Source organism: Mercurialis annua, linkage group LG3 (assembly GCF_937616625.2).
Source record: "Mercurialis annua linkage group LG3, ddMerAnnu1.2, whole genome shotgun sequence".
Taxonomy (NCBI): Eukaryota; Viridiplantae; Streptophyta; class Magnoliopsida; order Malpighiales; family Euphorbiaceae; genus Mercurialis; species Mercurialis annua.
Genome location: NC_065572.1, coordinates 9,145,932 through 9,160,090, shown reverse-complemented (window position 1 = coordinate 9,160,090; position 14,159 = coordinate 9,145,932). Strand labels below are relative to the sequence as shown.

General features: G+C 32.4%; 3 protein-coding genes across 3 annotated transcripts; 2 read left to right on the top strand and 1 right to left on the bottom strand.

Annotated features, from left to right (window-relative positions):
• The first annotated feature begins 4,928 nt into the window (after positions 1 to 4,928).
• LOC130015239 (uncharacterized) lies at positions 4,929 to 7,359 on the top strand. Its single transcript, XM_056105002.1, has 5 exons — positions 4,929 to 5,606; positions 5,728 to 5,844; positions 6,036 to 6,131; positions 6,449 to 7,270; positions 7,336 to 7,359. The coding sequence occupies exons 1-5, from the start codon at positions 4,929 to 4,931 to the stop codon at positions 7,357 to 7,359; spliced, it is 1,737 nt and encodes a 578-aa protein (XP_055960977.1).
• Positions 7,360 to 7,376: 17 nt separating this feature from the next.
• On the top strand, positions 7,377 to 9,766 carry LOC126674513 (uncharacterized). Its single transcript, XM_050368964.2, has 6 exons — positions 7,377 to 7,746; positions 7,834 to 8,179; positions 8,429 to 8,555; positions 8,643 to 8,760; positions 8,855 to 9,378; positions 9,463 to 9,766. The coding sequence occupies exons 1-6, from the start codon at positions 7,402 to 7,404 to the stop codon at positions 9,680 to 9,682; spliced, it is 1,680 nt and encodes a 559-aa protein (XP_050224921.2). The 5' UTR covers positions 7,377 to 7,401; the 3' UTR covers positions 9,683 to 9,766.
• Positions 9,767 to 10,194: 428 nt separating this feature from the next.
• LOC126672216 (uncharacterized) lies at positions 10,195 to 13,230 on the bottom strand. Its single transcript, XM_056105001.1, has 3 exons — positions 13,048 to 13,230; positions 11,087 to 12,727; positions 10,195 to 10,611 (listed from the first exon to the last, which is right to left on the bottom strand). The coding sequence occupies exons 1-3, from the start codon at positions 13,228 to 13,230 to the stop codon at positions 10,195 to 10,197; spliced, it is 2,241 nt and encodes a 746-aa protein (XP_055960976.1).
• Between the last annotated feature and the right edge of the window lie 929 nt (positions 13,231 to 14,159).

The following is a 14,159-nucleotide window of genomic DNA, read 5'->3' as shown; positions in this document are numbered from 1 at the left end:
AATTGTAATAATGTGTTAAGATTTATATTTAATTTACCATTAGGCCAAAATCATATATTACACGGTTTTTATTAATAAGTGAAAGTTATTTATTAGATTTAGGATATTTAGTATATAGTATTGCTGAAGAGATAATTTGGAGTGCATTGCAATTCAATATAGTGTTAAAATTCTCACCCTAAAAACCGTATTGATTAGCAATTAAAAAAGAAACAACATATGGCAAAAAAAATTGAGAAGTTCGGAAGGTTCCATCTTTAGCTCATTTTATCATCTTTTTAATAGTATATCTTTTCAATTTGATATAATAATTTTAGGCTAAATTTGTTTGTTAACAAAATAATTATTTGCATTCTATTAATCATACTTATCATCGCATTATATATGAAGCATGCTAAGCTCACAATCAAAGTTGGCATGATTAATTATTGAACAAAGGATCACTTTACCCCCTCAACTTGGCACAAAGTATCAAAAACGTCCAAAGTAGGAAAACCGGATCACTTTTACCCTGAACTTGGCAAAACCGGTACAAAAACACCCCTCTGCTGACGTGGCACCTTAAATGGAGAGTGAGGTTCTAATTAATCATTATTTATTCTAATTAATTATAATTAAATATTAACTAATCATAATTCAACCCTAATTAATCTAGGGGCTTTTTTAGATTTTTTCCAAAAAAAATTCAAATTTTTTTTACAGCTCCGGCGAGGAGGAGGAGCCTCCTCGCCGGAGAAGGGAGCTGCTGCTCCTCTTTTCCGAGGAGGAGCAGCAGCTCCGCTCCTCGCCAAAACGAGGAGCGGATCCGCTCCTCGTTTGACCAGGAAGACGATGAACAGACCCATCTGGGTCTGTTCATCTTCTTCATTTGAAGAAAATGAACAGACCCAGATGGGTCTGTTCATCATTTGATGAACAAAAAATTTGTTCATCAAATGATGAACAGACCCATCGTGGGTCTGTTCATCTTTTGATGAACAGATGGATCTGTTCATCTTTTGATGAACATTTTTGTTCATCAATTGATGAACAAAAATTGTTCATCAAATCTTTGATGAACAGACCCATGGGTCTGTTCATCAAGACCCGTGGGTCTTTTAGAATTTAATTTTTTTTTTATTAAAATATTTTAAAATTTTAATATTTTTGTTAAAAATTTAATTTGGAAGTTAATTTGTTAGATATATAAAATTTGGGGGTTAATTTGTCATATAAAATTTTAAATTAAAGGGATTGATTTTTTTTTTTAAATTATTAGGTATTAATTTAAAATGTTTAAAAAGAATTAGGACTATTTTAAACCTTTTTCTATCAAAAACCACCTTAAGAAACCGAAACCACTTTGAAAACCGGAGAGTGTATCTCACTCTCTTAAGTGAGAGTGGGGAGGGGGGTTTTTGTACCAAATTTGACAAGTTCAGGGTAAAAGTGACCCCATTTTGCTAATTTTGACGTTTTTGATACTTTGCGCCAAGTTCAGGGGGTAAAGTGATCCTTTGTTCATTAATTATTCTTATGATTCGAATAAAAAGTTGATTGTTTGGCATGATTAATTATTCTTATGATTCGAATAAAAAGTTGATTGTATTATAGCAAGCCTCCAACATTAATTGAAGGGGTAATTTTATAAAAATTCACTAATTTTACATGTTTTTTCATTTTAACCATGCCGTTTAAATATCGTTATTTTCATACAACAACTAATAATTTTCTAAAATCCATACACCGTTCAAATATTCGGCAAAAATTGTTGACGTGTCATTATCCGATTCGTTATGACACGTCATTATCCGGTTTCCAACTCGGTAATTGTCACTTATTTTTTGAACGGTGTATGAACTTGAGAAAAATTGGTAGTTCATGTATGAAAATGACGATTTGTAAACGGCGTGATTAAAATGAAAAAACGTGTAAAGTCTATGAATTTTTCGGATATTAATCGTTAATTGAACATATAGCAAAAATCGCTAGTAAAGAAGAGGAAAGAAAAATATAAATAAAAACAATCCTATAATAATAAAATAATATAAATAGACTTTATAAATGATTATTTGTACTTTAAAATAATACATAAAGTATATAAAAATGGACCGGCTTTCATGGCTCAATCGGTTTAACGATTCGCGAGCTCATAATTTGTTTAGCTTTAACCGGTTGAACTTAAAATATGTAATTTTTAAAGAACAGTCCAAATGTACTATTGTTGAACCGATCGAACCTGTTGATTTGGTTCGGTTTTTAAAACATTACAATATCTTCCAATGACCCATAAACATCACTAAATGCATCTTATCTTTCAATTTTCTTGAAAGTAAGTTGTCTTTCTAGTCATGGAGTTTAGGCCAAAATTTAAGGATGCCGGTAAATTTGCCACAAATGATGATGGATTTAGTTTGACCAATGACTGGTTGGTTTTAAAAAGAAAAAAATCCGAAAAAAAAGTGTATTAATTTGGTTCCTTTTTTAGGTCATAACATGACTGATGTGTAGTTTGGTCAATGGAGCAAAGGTAGGAAAGTAGGGGAAGTGTTTATAGATACAAGCAAATTTCAACACTATTTTATCTCCTAAATTGAAACGTTTCTTTATCATATAAATTGCATCTGATCTCTGTAATATTACATTTTTTTTACATTTTTAATGATTGAATTCATGTTTTAAAAAACATCTTTAATTTATTAGATACTTATGCTATTAGTTTTATCCAAAATAATTTTTTTGTCCATTTCTATCTATATAAACGCATTGAGTTCGTCTCTAACAGAAACAGACGAAAATGGACAGAAAAACTCAATGTATTTGCAATTGGTAGTGGACGGTGTGGACGTTTTTTAGTACGTGGATTCAATTGTTAAAAGTGTAACATTATAGACACCCGGATATATATCATACCCAAGTATAAACATATATAGGTATGTTTGGCAAAATTCATCTTTAGTCCCTATATTGATATATTTTTTTAATTAGATCTTTCCACTATAAATATATATTGAATTTTTATATTTTTAATTTTATAAACATTAGGTTCATTTGTCAAGAGTGTCAATTCAGAAAAAAAAAAGCCGATTAATAATTTATTTTCAACAAAAATAGAAATATGTGGATCCAAATAAAAATATTACCTCAGTAATTAAGAGAGTATGAAGTACATTTATTTTATTTTTGAATTAGGGGGACTCGATATTTATAAATTCACCTATGTTATATAGGTATTTCAAATTGCAAAAGACTATCCTAACTTTTAAAGTGGTACTGTATGTATGGTCCGATCTGCCTCTCATGAATGCATAATTGATAGTTCATGGGCAAATTGTACATTTTGGTCACTATATTTGTTTGACATTAGACCCTATACTCTTATATTTCAATATTAAGTCTTTTTTAAGAAAGATTATCAATATTAAACTTGAAAAATGAACTTGAGATGTAAAATATCCTTATTAATACCCTAAGCTTGAGCATTTTGTAAATGATTATTATTAATAGCTTGTTAAATTTGAGAGATGTCTCCTTCAAAAATTATGTGATCCCACTGCCTAGCTAAATCATTGCTTCCGCCAAAAAATAAAAAATTTAAAATTCTAGGATCCCAAATTTCATGGAAAAACATTAAAAATCAATCCTTAACAAATATGTCATGAACTCTAGCAATAATTGCTATAGTTTCAAACCTAGCAGTTTTATGAGATGATGCATCATAATTCAATTTCAATATGTGCAAAGGAGGTGAAATCCAAGAAGTCTGAGGAATCTGGTGATTGAGAGTTTGGCAAAATAATTATAGCCTTATGAGTTCATGTTTGCGTGGAAAATAATTCAGTAGCTCAAATTTTAGAATTTATAATGGATTATGTTCAGATTTGATCCTTATTCGATCCAGTTAAAAGAATGTTACAGAAATACGTCTAGTATCGTACTAATCCGGGGACTAAGGAATCCTAGCAGGTTCAGTGTTAAATTAACAGTATTAGTTCGGGGATTAGAAATTCAAGCAGAACCAATGTCAAACTACTTCTAATTTAAAGTTGAATTCGAAGATTAGGATAGAAAAATCTGAACTTCGGTTTTAGTTTGATAAAAATAATATGTATGTTATTAATAAAAACTCAGCTATTTAAGTCACCAAAAGATGTTTGTGTTGAAAATAATCCAGTAGCTCAAATTTTTAAATTTATAAGGGCTAATTACCCAATATACCAAACTTTGGGCCAGGTTTACTTTTATACTGACCCAACTTATTATTTACTTTTCACACCACCCAAAATAAAAATTATAACCTAATTGCTTTGAATTATAACTTTCTTACTGTTTTTTGCTTTTCCCTTTGATTTTGGCGGTTTCTTCTTCTTCTTCTCCGTGATTCTCGTTCTGCTCCTCCACAATCGCTGCGATCAAAGTTCTGGTGCTCCACGTTCTTACTCGGTTTCTTCCATTATCACATTCGTGTAAGTTTTCATCTCCATTATCTCATACATTTCAGTTATCTTCTTCATTATCTCCAATTTTTTTATTTTTTCACTTATAAAAAGCCGTAAGTTTCCTTTATTTGTTTTTTTTTCGTTTAATTTGACTATATTAGGTACTTGCATTGTATTTTATTAAACGAATTTGATTTTGTTTGTAATTTAGGTTAACTGTGTTTTTGTTTTTGATTTGATTATTGTTTGTATGTTTTCTAGGTTTTCAAGGTTATTTGAAATCAGTTATTAAAAATGTTTTTGTGTAATTATGCTTCTATTTTTAAAGTTTTGACATTATGTAAAATGACTTAGGGTTTGTTGTTGCTTTGTTAATATTTTTCCAATTTGTTGCTTGTATTGAAATTTTTACTCTCTGTTTTGTAGTCTGATTTTGTTGTATTCTGTTTTTGTTGTAGTTATTTGTATATTTTGTTTGTGATTTTCAGGTTTTGTTAATATTTTGTTGAAATGGGTAAAAAGAGGGCTGGTCGTAAACCGGAAAGTAGCAGTTCAGTGCTCGATTCTGGTTCTGATACGTCGGACCGTGAAACTGTTGGCAATGAAGCCATATCCCGGCATCCTGATGATGTTGTTCCCGCTGCTGAAACTACTGGAGCAGTCGAGTCCTCACATGTTGACAATAGTGAAGTGGATTTGTCGCAGCAAATTCCAAATGTTGATGTGAATGAGACTGTTGCGCAGCCTAGCGTATTAGACATTGCTAGGGAAGCAGTGGAGTCGCTTCGAAGATCTCCTAGACCAACGCTAACAAAAGCTATGATAATTGAAAGTCGGCTGAAAAGTGCTGCGGCTGCGAATGTTAAACAAACTCCTGAAGCAAAAGTTGTTCAATCTGATTCACAACAAACTGTTGAACCATTAGTGAATCCGGCTGGGCGATCTTCGAAGCGTTCAAAGAAGGGTGGAGCTTCTTCTATCGTTGCTGAAATGGCTAAGCTGAAGGCGTCGTATGCTGGCAAAAAAACAGTTAAGCATGTTTCATTTGAAATTGCGAAGAATGATAGCCATGTGGAAGAAGCGACTGCTCCTGTTAAAGAAGTAAAAAAGAAACCTCCCGTTGCTGCGAAGAGGAAAGTTGTATTTGAATCAACGGCTGATGATAAGGGCGCTGATAAAATTGCTAAGGTATGAACTATGTAACTTGTTTATTTTATGTTGATTTTCAGTATTGATATTGTTTTTGTTTGGTTGAATGTATTTTTATTTTGTTTTGTTTATTTAATTGCGTATGAATTTTCTGTCACAGAAATCTCCTAAATCGCCTATTAAGAAGAAAACTGATAAGAGTAACGCTGGTGCTAAGAGAAAAGCTTCTGCTGAACCTTCTGAACTTGAAGAAGTATTGGCCGAGACAACGATTAAGGTATTCTGTACTTGATTTTATGTGTTTAGTGCCTTTTTTTGTTATGTTTCTTATTTGTTGATGTTTGTGTTTTTTCCTTGTCTTTTGATGTATGTGTTTTGTGTCTTTATTTGTTTATGTTTCTATATGTTTTATTACTTTTTGTTTATATACTTGTTGACAAGTGGTTGTTATGTTGTTGATTTTAACAGTCAGCTAAGACTAGATCAGCTTCTGCTTCTTCAAAGAAGAAACCTTCCACTGCAACTCATGAACCTGAAAAGGTTTTGAATGATGCTTCGAAAGAGGTATTATACCTTTCTTTTGTTTTGTAATGTTATCTTACTTTCATTTGTTTTAATTTGGAATTAAAAAAATGAATTACTTATATATATGTTGATTTGTTGTTTATATAATGTTGATTTTATGTTGCTTTCTTTTCAAATTTGAAATTTAAAAAATTTCATGCATTGGTTGTATTTATGTTGCCATTGTGTTTATATCTTGTTGACATTGTTTATTTTAAGATTTATTTAGAAAAAGTCATAATGTAAATATTATGTTCATTGCTTGAATGTGTTTTGTTTAATATTTTGCTCATTTTATCTGCTAATTTTGTCAATAGATGTGGTCTCTTCGTTGGAAACTTGAAGAGATTCCTACGACAAGGGTTGATCATTGCATGAAACATAAAGTTGTTGATAAATTGAAGAGCCACTTGACTGATTCGCAGCTGGAAATGTTTCGAGCGACTTGTTTTGGTTTTGTGCTGGATATGCCTTCGTGTAATTTTCAAGGTCAGGTTGTACATTCTATGTTGGCAAGGCAGTTTGATAATGCTGGAGAAAATGAGATGTGGTTTGCTGTTGGCCAATTAAAAGTTCGATTCAGCATTGAGGAGTTTGCTATATTGACCGGTTTAAACTGTACGGGTGAAATTCAGAAGGTCGGGTTTGAAGATGGTGCCAATCATTTCGCCGAAAAGTATTTTGGTGGTTTGTCGAAACTGAATAGGCAGTCTGTGGCTGAGTGTTTTGCGTGCAAGCGGTGGCAGTCCGATGAAGACGCTGTAAAAATTGCATTTTTGTATGTATTGGAACTTTATTTCCTGTGTGCACTTGACTCAAATCTCATTGAAGCTCATCACTTGGATGTTATAGCTTCGGAAGACTACAACTCTTACCCGTGGGGTAAAGAAATTTTCTATTACACGCTGAAGTCTTTTAAAAGTAAGGATCTTACGAAGAAGTTTAAGAATGAAGGGTACTGTAGATTGCTCGGTTTTCCAATTATTCTACAGTTTTTGTTCTATGAGTGTTTTCCTACTGTTGATGGCAAGATATGCACTCTTGTCGGTAATAAAGTGCCGAGATGCTTGAATTGGAGTTCAAGTATTACCCCTACAGTGGATGATCTGCAAAGTAATTTTTATAATCAAGGATCGGAGGTATTTCATTTTACTAATATTTTAATTTTATTTAGTTTCCATTCTTGTTTTTATCATTTTCTAAGATTCTTGCATTCTTAAATATTTAAATGCAGCTACGGTTTGAAAGAATTTTGCCTACTGCTGAAGAAATGAGGATTTTAATGCTGGATGGTTTTTTCTCTGGAAAGAGGAAGGCGAGTAGGCGGAATGTTCAGAGTTCTGTTGATGAGGAGGTTCCTGTTTTCAATGATGCAGCAGTTTCTTCTTTGTTGTCTGCATCAACAAACAATCAACAGGAAATCAACAACATGTCTAAGAGGGTTGTTGATGTTGAAAAGCAACTTAAAGTTGTTATTTCTGATATGTCTGCTATGAAGAATGAAATAAAGACATATCATGTTGATATGGAGAAGGGTATGGCTGAAATTGGAGGTGTTTTGAAGGATCTTGTCAGCAAAATGGAACGTCATTTTGCAAAATCAGAAAATATTACGGTATAATTATATAATTTGTTTATTTTGTTTTTATACATTCTCTTTGTTTTGAAATTGATGTCTTTATATATATTTGTTATTGTGTAGCGTGGCGACGATAAAGGTGATGATGGTGATGCACGTGACCTGTCTGGTTCTTCGTCTGAAAGTGAGGACGATAACAAGAAAAATGACTATGAGCTTAAGAAGGCTGAAGCGACTTCTGTTGTGTCGAATGTTGATGGGAAAACTAAGGATGTGTCTGCTCAAGATTGTGGAGCAAATGCCGAAAAAGCTGATGAAGATACTGGTATGGCTGATGCAAATCCAACTCATTTTTTGGATTCAGATGAAATCTTTAGTGATTCTGTGATTGCTACATTGGATGAAACAGTTGCGTCCTTATATAAGAGTCGTGATATTGCTTCTTTAATTGAAGCTGGTTGCAAACCTGGTAATGTTTTATATATTTTATGTTTTTTTTATTTGAAATTGTTAACATTCTTTGTTACCCTGTTTGTTATACTTTTTATTTAATTTTGTAAAAAAGAATTTGAAATCAACATCCAATCAACATGATATCAACAGTTAGCTTATGTTATTATTTTGTATTTACACATGTCATGGATATGATATCAACATAGTTTCAACACCATAGCAACATGCATTATGTCTGTTGACTTTTTTTCCTTATTTATTGTAGATGGGACTGCATTGTCTTTTAATGACGTTCCTTGCCCCTTCCTCAATAGTGATTACACTGGTTCAGATGCGTTTAGAGATGTTGAAATTTTTAACTGGATTGAGAAAGGGTGGAATAGTAAACTCTGGTAATTGACATTTATTATTCTTGTTTGTTATATACTAGTTTTGCATATTATTATATTGGCTGTTTTAATATTTTTTTTGTTCTATAGTTGCCTTACCGGTAAATATTCTGTAATCAATCCTCCTTTGGAAGTTGGCGGTGATGCACTTACAAAAAAGATTTTTTTCCATACTTTGAATTTTTGCGGTGGCGAACTGTCTACTTCCGTAAGTGTATTGTTATTGTTTTAGTTTTATTTTTGTTGCTTTGTTTTGCTGTGTTGTACTTATACTTCCTTTAATATGTTTTTGAATGTAACAGCATATCGATGTTATTTTTTACTACTTGAGGAAGAGGATTAAATTGATGAAAGAGAAGAAAATTAAATTTTCAACTACGGATAGCTGTTTCAGCCAGATTTTAGTGTCAGAATATCAATCTTGGAAGGCATCTGGTTCACCGAATGTATTTAAAGTTGGGGCTGGAAACACCCTTTTTGTATACTTTTCGGGAGGAGTCTGCCGTTACGGTAAGCCTTGGAAAGATGTTGATGAACTTCTTTGCCCTTTGCTCGTTTTAGATCCAAATCATTGGATACTTGTGCGGGTAAATTTTGAAGAATGCAAGGTGTATGTTTACAACTCTTACAAGACTGAGAAGATTGAAAAGAATATAGAACTTGTAATAGGAGCTTTTACAGAGTACCTTCCTTTGTTTTTGAAACAAACCAAGTTCTATGATTTGAGGAAGGAATCTGTATCATTTGCGCTATCTTCGAGCTACGACAGCAGATACAGTTCATTTTCTTTTCACAATGTTTCTGATTTGCCAACTCAAGTTAAGAGGTTAGTATTATTTATTCCGTTTACCTATAAGTTTGTATTTCATGTTCTTTTTTGTGCTTTTTTAATTTCTTCTTAATTTTGTAGTGATTGCGGGGCGTTTATTTGCTTGTTTGCTGAGCGTTTGATTGATGGCAAGCGTATTCCTTCATCATTTTCTGTAGAAGAAATGGAATTGTATCGAAACCGGCTTTGTCATGGCCTGATTACATATGGGAGATGGAAGTTGGAAACCAATTACATAAGTGAGGATGAAGGAACAGTGAAGCTTCGAAGAGAACTGAACAAGGATCCTGCTTTGAAATAGTTAGTTGAATTTGTGAATTCTTGTGTTGGTTTTAGTGTTTTTAGTTTGTTATTGTTTTTACGAATAATTTTTATTTTTATTTGAATTACTGATGTTATCTTTTATATTATTTTGAGGACAGGAATGTTAATTTGTTTATCTAATTCAGTTTATTTGAATTTGTTGTATTTCTGTTCTTCATCATAAGTATTATCTACAACATATCAACATAATGTCAACACAGGATGTTGATTTATTGATAATGTTTGTAAAATGAGAACAATTATTTATTTAATTTACAATTTATCAACATATTAACAACAACATGTAAACAGATTATCAATATAAAAGTATGACCACGTAAAGTTTTTTGTTAATCATTTGAAATATCAACATGATATTAACAATATGTCAACATGTATTTTATAAAATTGAAAATTGCAATCAGATTACTGAATATGTTATGAAAGATATGAAATTCAATGACAGTACTTTTACTTGATACAAATAAAACTATTTATTTTTAATCTCAATCATCTTTTGCATGTTTTTTTATTGTGTCCCACCTTCTTGCAAACCGCGCATTTGTTTTTTAACCTTTTTTCATTTCCCGCCAATATGCGTTTCTTCTTCGGTCTGCCAGACTTTGTTCTTGATTCAGGAGGCAACACGATTACATCATTAACTTCTTGAGGTGTATTCCATGTTGACTTATTTGTCATTGGATAGACAGTGCTGCCATATGTGTTGATGTATGTCTCCTTCATGTAGTACTTAGAACAATATAACAAGGGATCTTTGTTGTATTTCCTAATCACAGCAATTGCATGTGCACAAGGTATTTTATCTGTTTGAAATCTTCTGCAACAGCATGTTCCTCTTTCCAAATCCACTGAGAAGGGAGTTTTTGTTTTTGTGACAGTGTATAAATTGTCAGCTGCAGGTGTGACCTGATAATATAAAATTAAATTAGGAAATAAATTTTTACCCAACCACATCAACAACATATCAACAACATGTAAACCATATATCAACAATGTTTGTGTAATGTTATTTAAGTTACTTATGTTCCCGTTTTCTCATCAACACAATATCAACAGCATGTCAACCATATACCAATAATGTTTGAGTAATGCCATTTAAGAATTTAATTTTCACTCAATTCAAATACAATAATATCAACAACATGTAAATCATATATCAACAATGTTTGTGTAATATCATTTAAGAAATTTATGTTCCCTTTTGCTCATCAACACAATATCAACAACATGTCAACCATATACCAATAATGTTTGAGTAATGCCATTAAAGAATTTAATTTTCTCTCAATTCAAATAAAATAATATCAACAAATATCATAATGTCAACACCATGGCAACAACATATCAACAACCAAAATCAGTTACATAAAAAAGTTTTTACCGTCAGATGCAGAGATCGAATGTAGTTTTCATTCAATATTTCTTCAGCAACCCTTGTCATATCTGTCTTTAATGATCTTGCACAATTTCTGTTTGCATGAGACCATTTTTGCACAAGGGAACGTAAAAACTCGAGCATTGTCGTTATGGGCAGTTCTCTTGCAGCTATGTTTGTTGCATTTAAAGACTCGGCAATGTTGGAAGTCATTGTTGAATACCTATTACTTGAGGAATGGAGTGTCGTCCATTTTTTAAAACCAATATCAGTGAGGTACTCTCTTATCTTTGGGTCATATTTGTCAAGTTCTTCCATGTGCTTGTTGAACTGCTCAAGTGTGTATGCTTTTGCTGCCCCAAAAAAGTGTTCTCTTATTTCACCTTTTGCTCTTTTATATCTTGCCTTGACATTGTTGAAGAGATGGTAAGTACAGATGCCATGATTTGCTTCCGGGTAAATTTTTTCGATTGCATTTTCAATACTCTTATGTCTATCGGAAATTATGCACATGCCCTCTCTCATGCCGAATGTTTCTCTAATTTTCTTAAAAAACCATTCCCATGAATCATCATTTTCAGAATCTACGACACAAAATGCAAGAGGAAAAATCTTGTTGGCTGCATCTTGTGTTGCTGCCGTTAGAAGAGTTCCTCCATACGCTACTTTTAGGAACGTACCGTCCACTACCATTACAGGCTTGCAGAAACCCCAACCTTTAATTGAAGCATTTAATGATATGAAAACATACAGAAATCTTTTTTCAATTGTTTCGAGTTCAGCAACAGAACCTGGATTTGTCGTTTTGAGCGCGTGGAGATAGGAAGGCAACAATTGGTATGATTCTGCCGGATGTCCCCTCGTAAGCTCCAATCCTTTTTCTTTTGACCTCCACGCTGTTTGGTAAGCTAAGTCAACTCCATATTCATTCTTCATGTCTCGAATAATATCGGCAGGCGTGTAAACAGTTTTGACGTTGGAATACTTATTCTTTATGAAGTGTCCAATCAAATTTGATGTTGCTTGCCTTTTATTAGCCATCCTTTCCCCAACTTTACAACTGTGTACATTGTTGAATTTTCGAACAACGAACGCAGTTGACTTTTTGTTTCTCGACGCCCTTAGTCTCCAGTCGCAGCCGTGCTCATTGCATATTGCAATATACTCAATTTTGCACGACTTGTAAGATCTGAACTGAAAATGATTGTTGATGGCATAGATGCTTAATATAGTCTTGAGTGTGTGCTTGTCTTTGTATTTTTGACCTTCTTCAATTTCTGTTGGCTTTATTTCATTAATCAACATGCTTTCTACATACTGACTTTGTACTTCTTGATCCTCATCTAACTGATTTCCCATATCTATCGCGTACTGAAACATATTTGAAACTGAATTGGAATTATCAACATTTGTTGAATTAAGGGCATTTACTGAGTATTCTTGCTGGTCACAAATTTCTGCATTTCTGTCAACATTTTGCTGGATTGATCTGGATGATGATACATAGAATGATATATCTCTTATTTTTTTGTGAGTTTCTATGCAAATTGGAAATTGAGTTGGATCTGTTGTTTTGCTTCTCATCTGAAAGTAGAAATCCAAAGAATCATTATCTTGAATTATAATTGGTGGATAATTTTCTTTAACCTGTATACAATGAAATTGAAGAACAGTTCAAACACATATCAACATAATGTCAACAAACGATCAACAATAAATCAACAATAAATCAACAAAAACCAACATAAGAAAACAGAATAAATGTATTATGTAGAAAAAGTATACTAATCAACGCAATATCAACAAGAAAATAACAACAAATCAACAAAAAACCAACATAAGGAAACAAAATAAATGTATTATGTAGAAAAACTATACTAATCAACACAATATCAACAAGAAAGTAACAACAAATCAACATAAATATTTATGAGTGAGTATTTAAACTATTATTAATTCTTTGGTACCTGATATTTGATTTGCACATATGTTTCTTCTAAATCTATTTCCAGCTGTCTTGCCAATAATTGTTGAAGATTAGAGATATTACATTCTCTTGGAATTATAAGTCCTTTAACTGCAAAATCTGTATACTGAAGCTTATCATTCCAAAAACCATTATACTGAACAAAAGTTGCAATGTTGTCCATTCCTGTATTGAAATCAACAATTTAACATTAAAAATTAGAACAGAAAATAGCATGATAGTTACTGTTGATTATATAACTAACATTAAAAATTATATTAAAATTAAACTCATCAACAACATAGCAAATATGAATTTGTAATGTCTTAACTGTTATATTTCAGGTGAAGATTTCTTGTATATTTGAATCTGAAATCTCAGATCTGTTGTATACAGCAAGAAACTTGTAACTTGAGCTGAAGGAAAAGAAGAACTGTTGATATTGAAGTTTAGAGTTTGTGAATGGAGAGAGAGAACGGGAGCTGAAGGAAAAGAAGAGCCGATGATCGTTAATTTGAGAGAGAACGGGAGCCGGTGATCGTGAAATTGAGAGAGAATGGGAGCCGGTGATCGTGAAATTGAGAGAAAATAGGAGCCGGTGATCGTGAAATTGAGAGAGAATTTGAGCTGAGAGGAAGAGTGAATTGATTGAGGAGAGAGAAAATAACGATTTTGTGAGTTTTTGTGCAGTTAGGGCAGTTTATATAGAAAACGTATAAAAGTTATTATTTAACGCGTGAAAGGTAGTTTTCATATAGGAAAATTTAGTCCGTATAAAAGTATTTGTTTAGGGTAAGTTGGTTGTTTGGGTAAGAAGCCCAATTTATAATGGGTTCTGTCAATTTTGATGCTTTAATCGATCGAGTTAAAAGAATGTTACGGAAATATGTCCAGTACCGTAATAATCTGGAGACTAAGGAGTCCAAGCGGGTCCAGTGTCAAAATCTAAGGGATTACATACTATGGAGATTTCACTTGGTCTATTTCCGCCCCTTATGACGAAAATGGAGTCAGCGTGGCGTAAAGTGAAGATTGAGGAAAATCATTATTAATTCTGGAATTAAGAAATCCAAGCAAAATCAATGTCAAATTACTCCTAATTTAAAGTTGAAC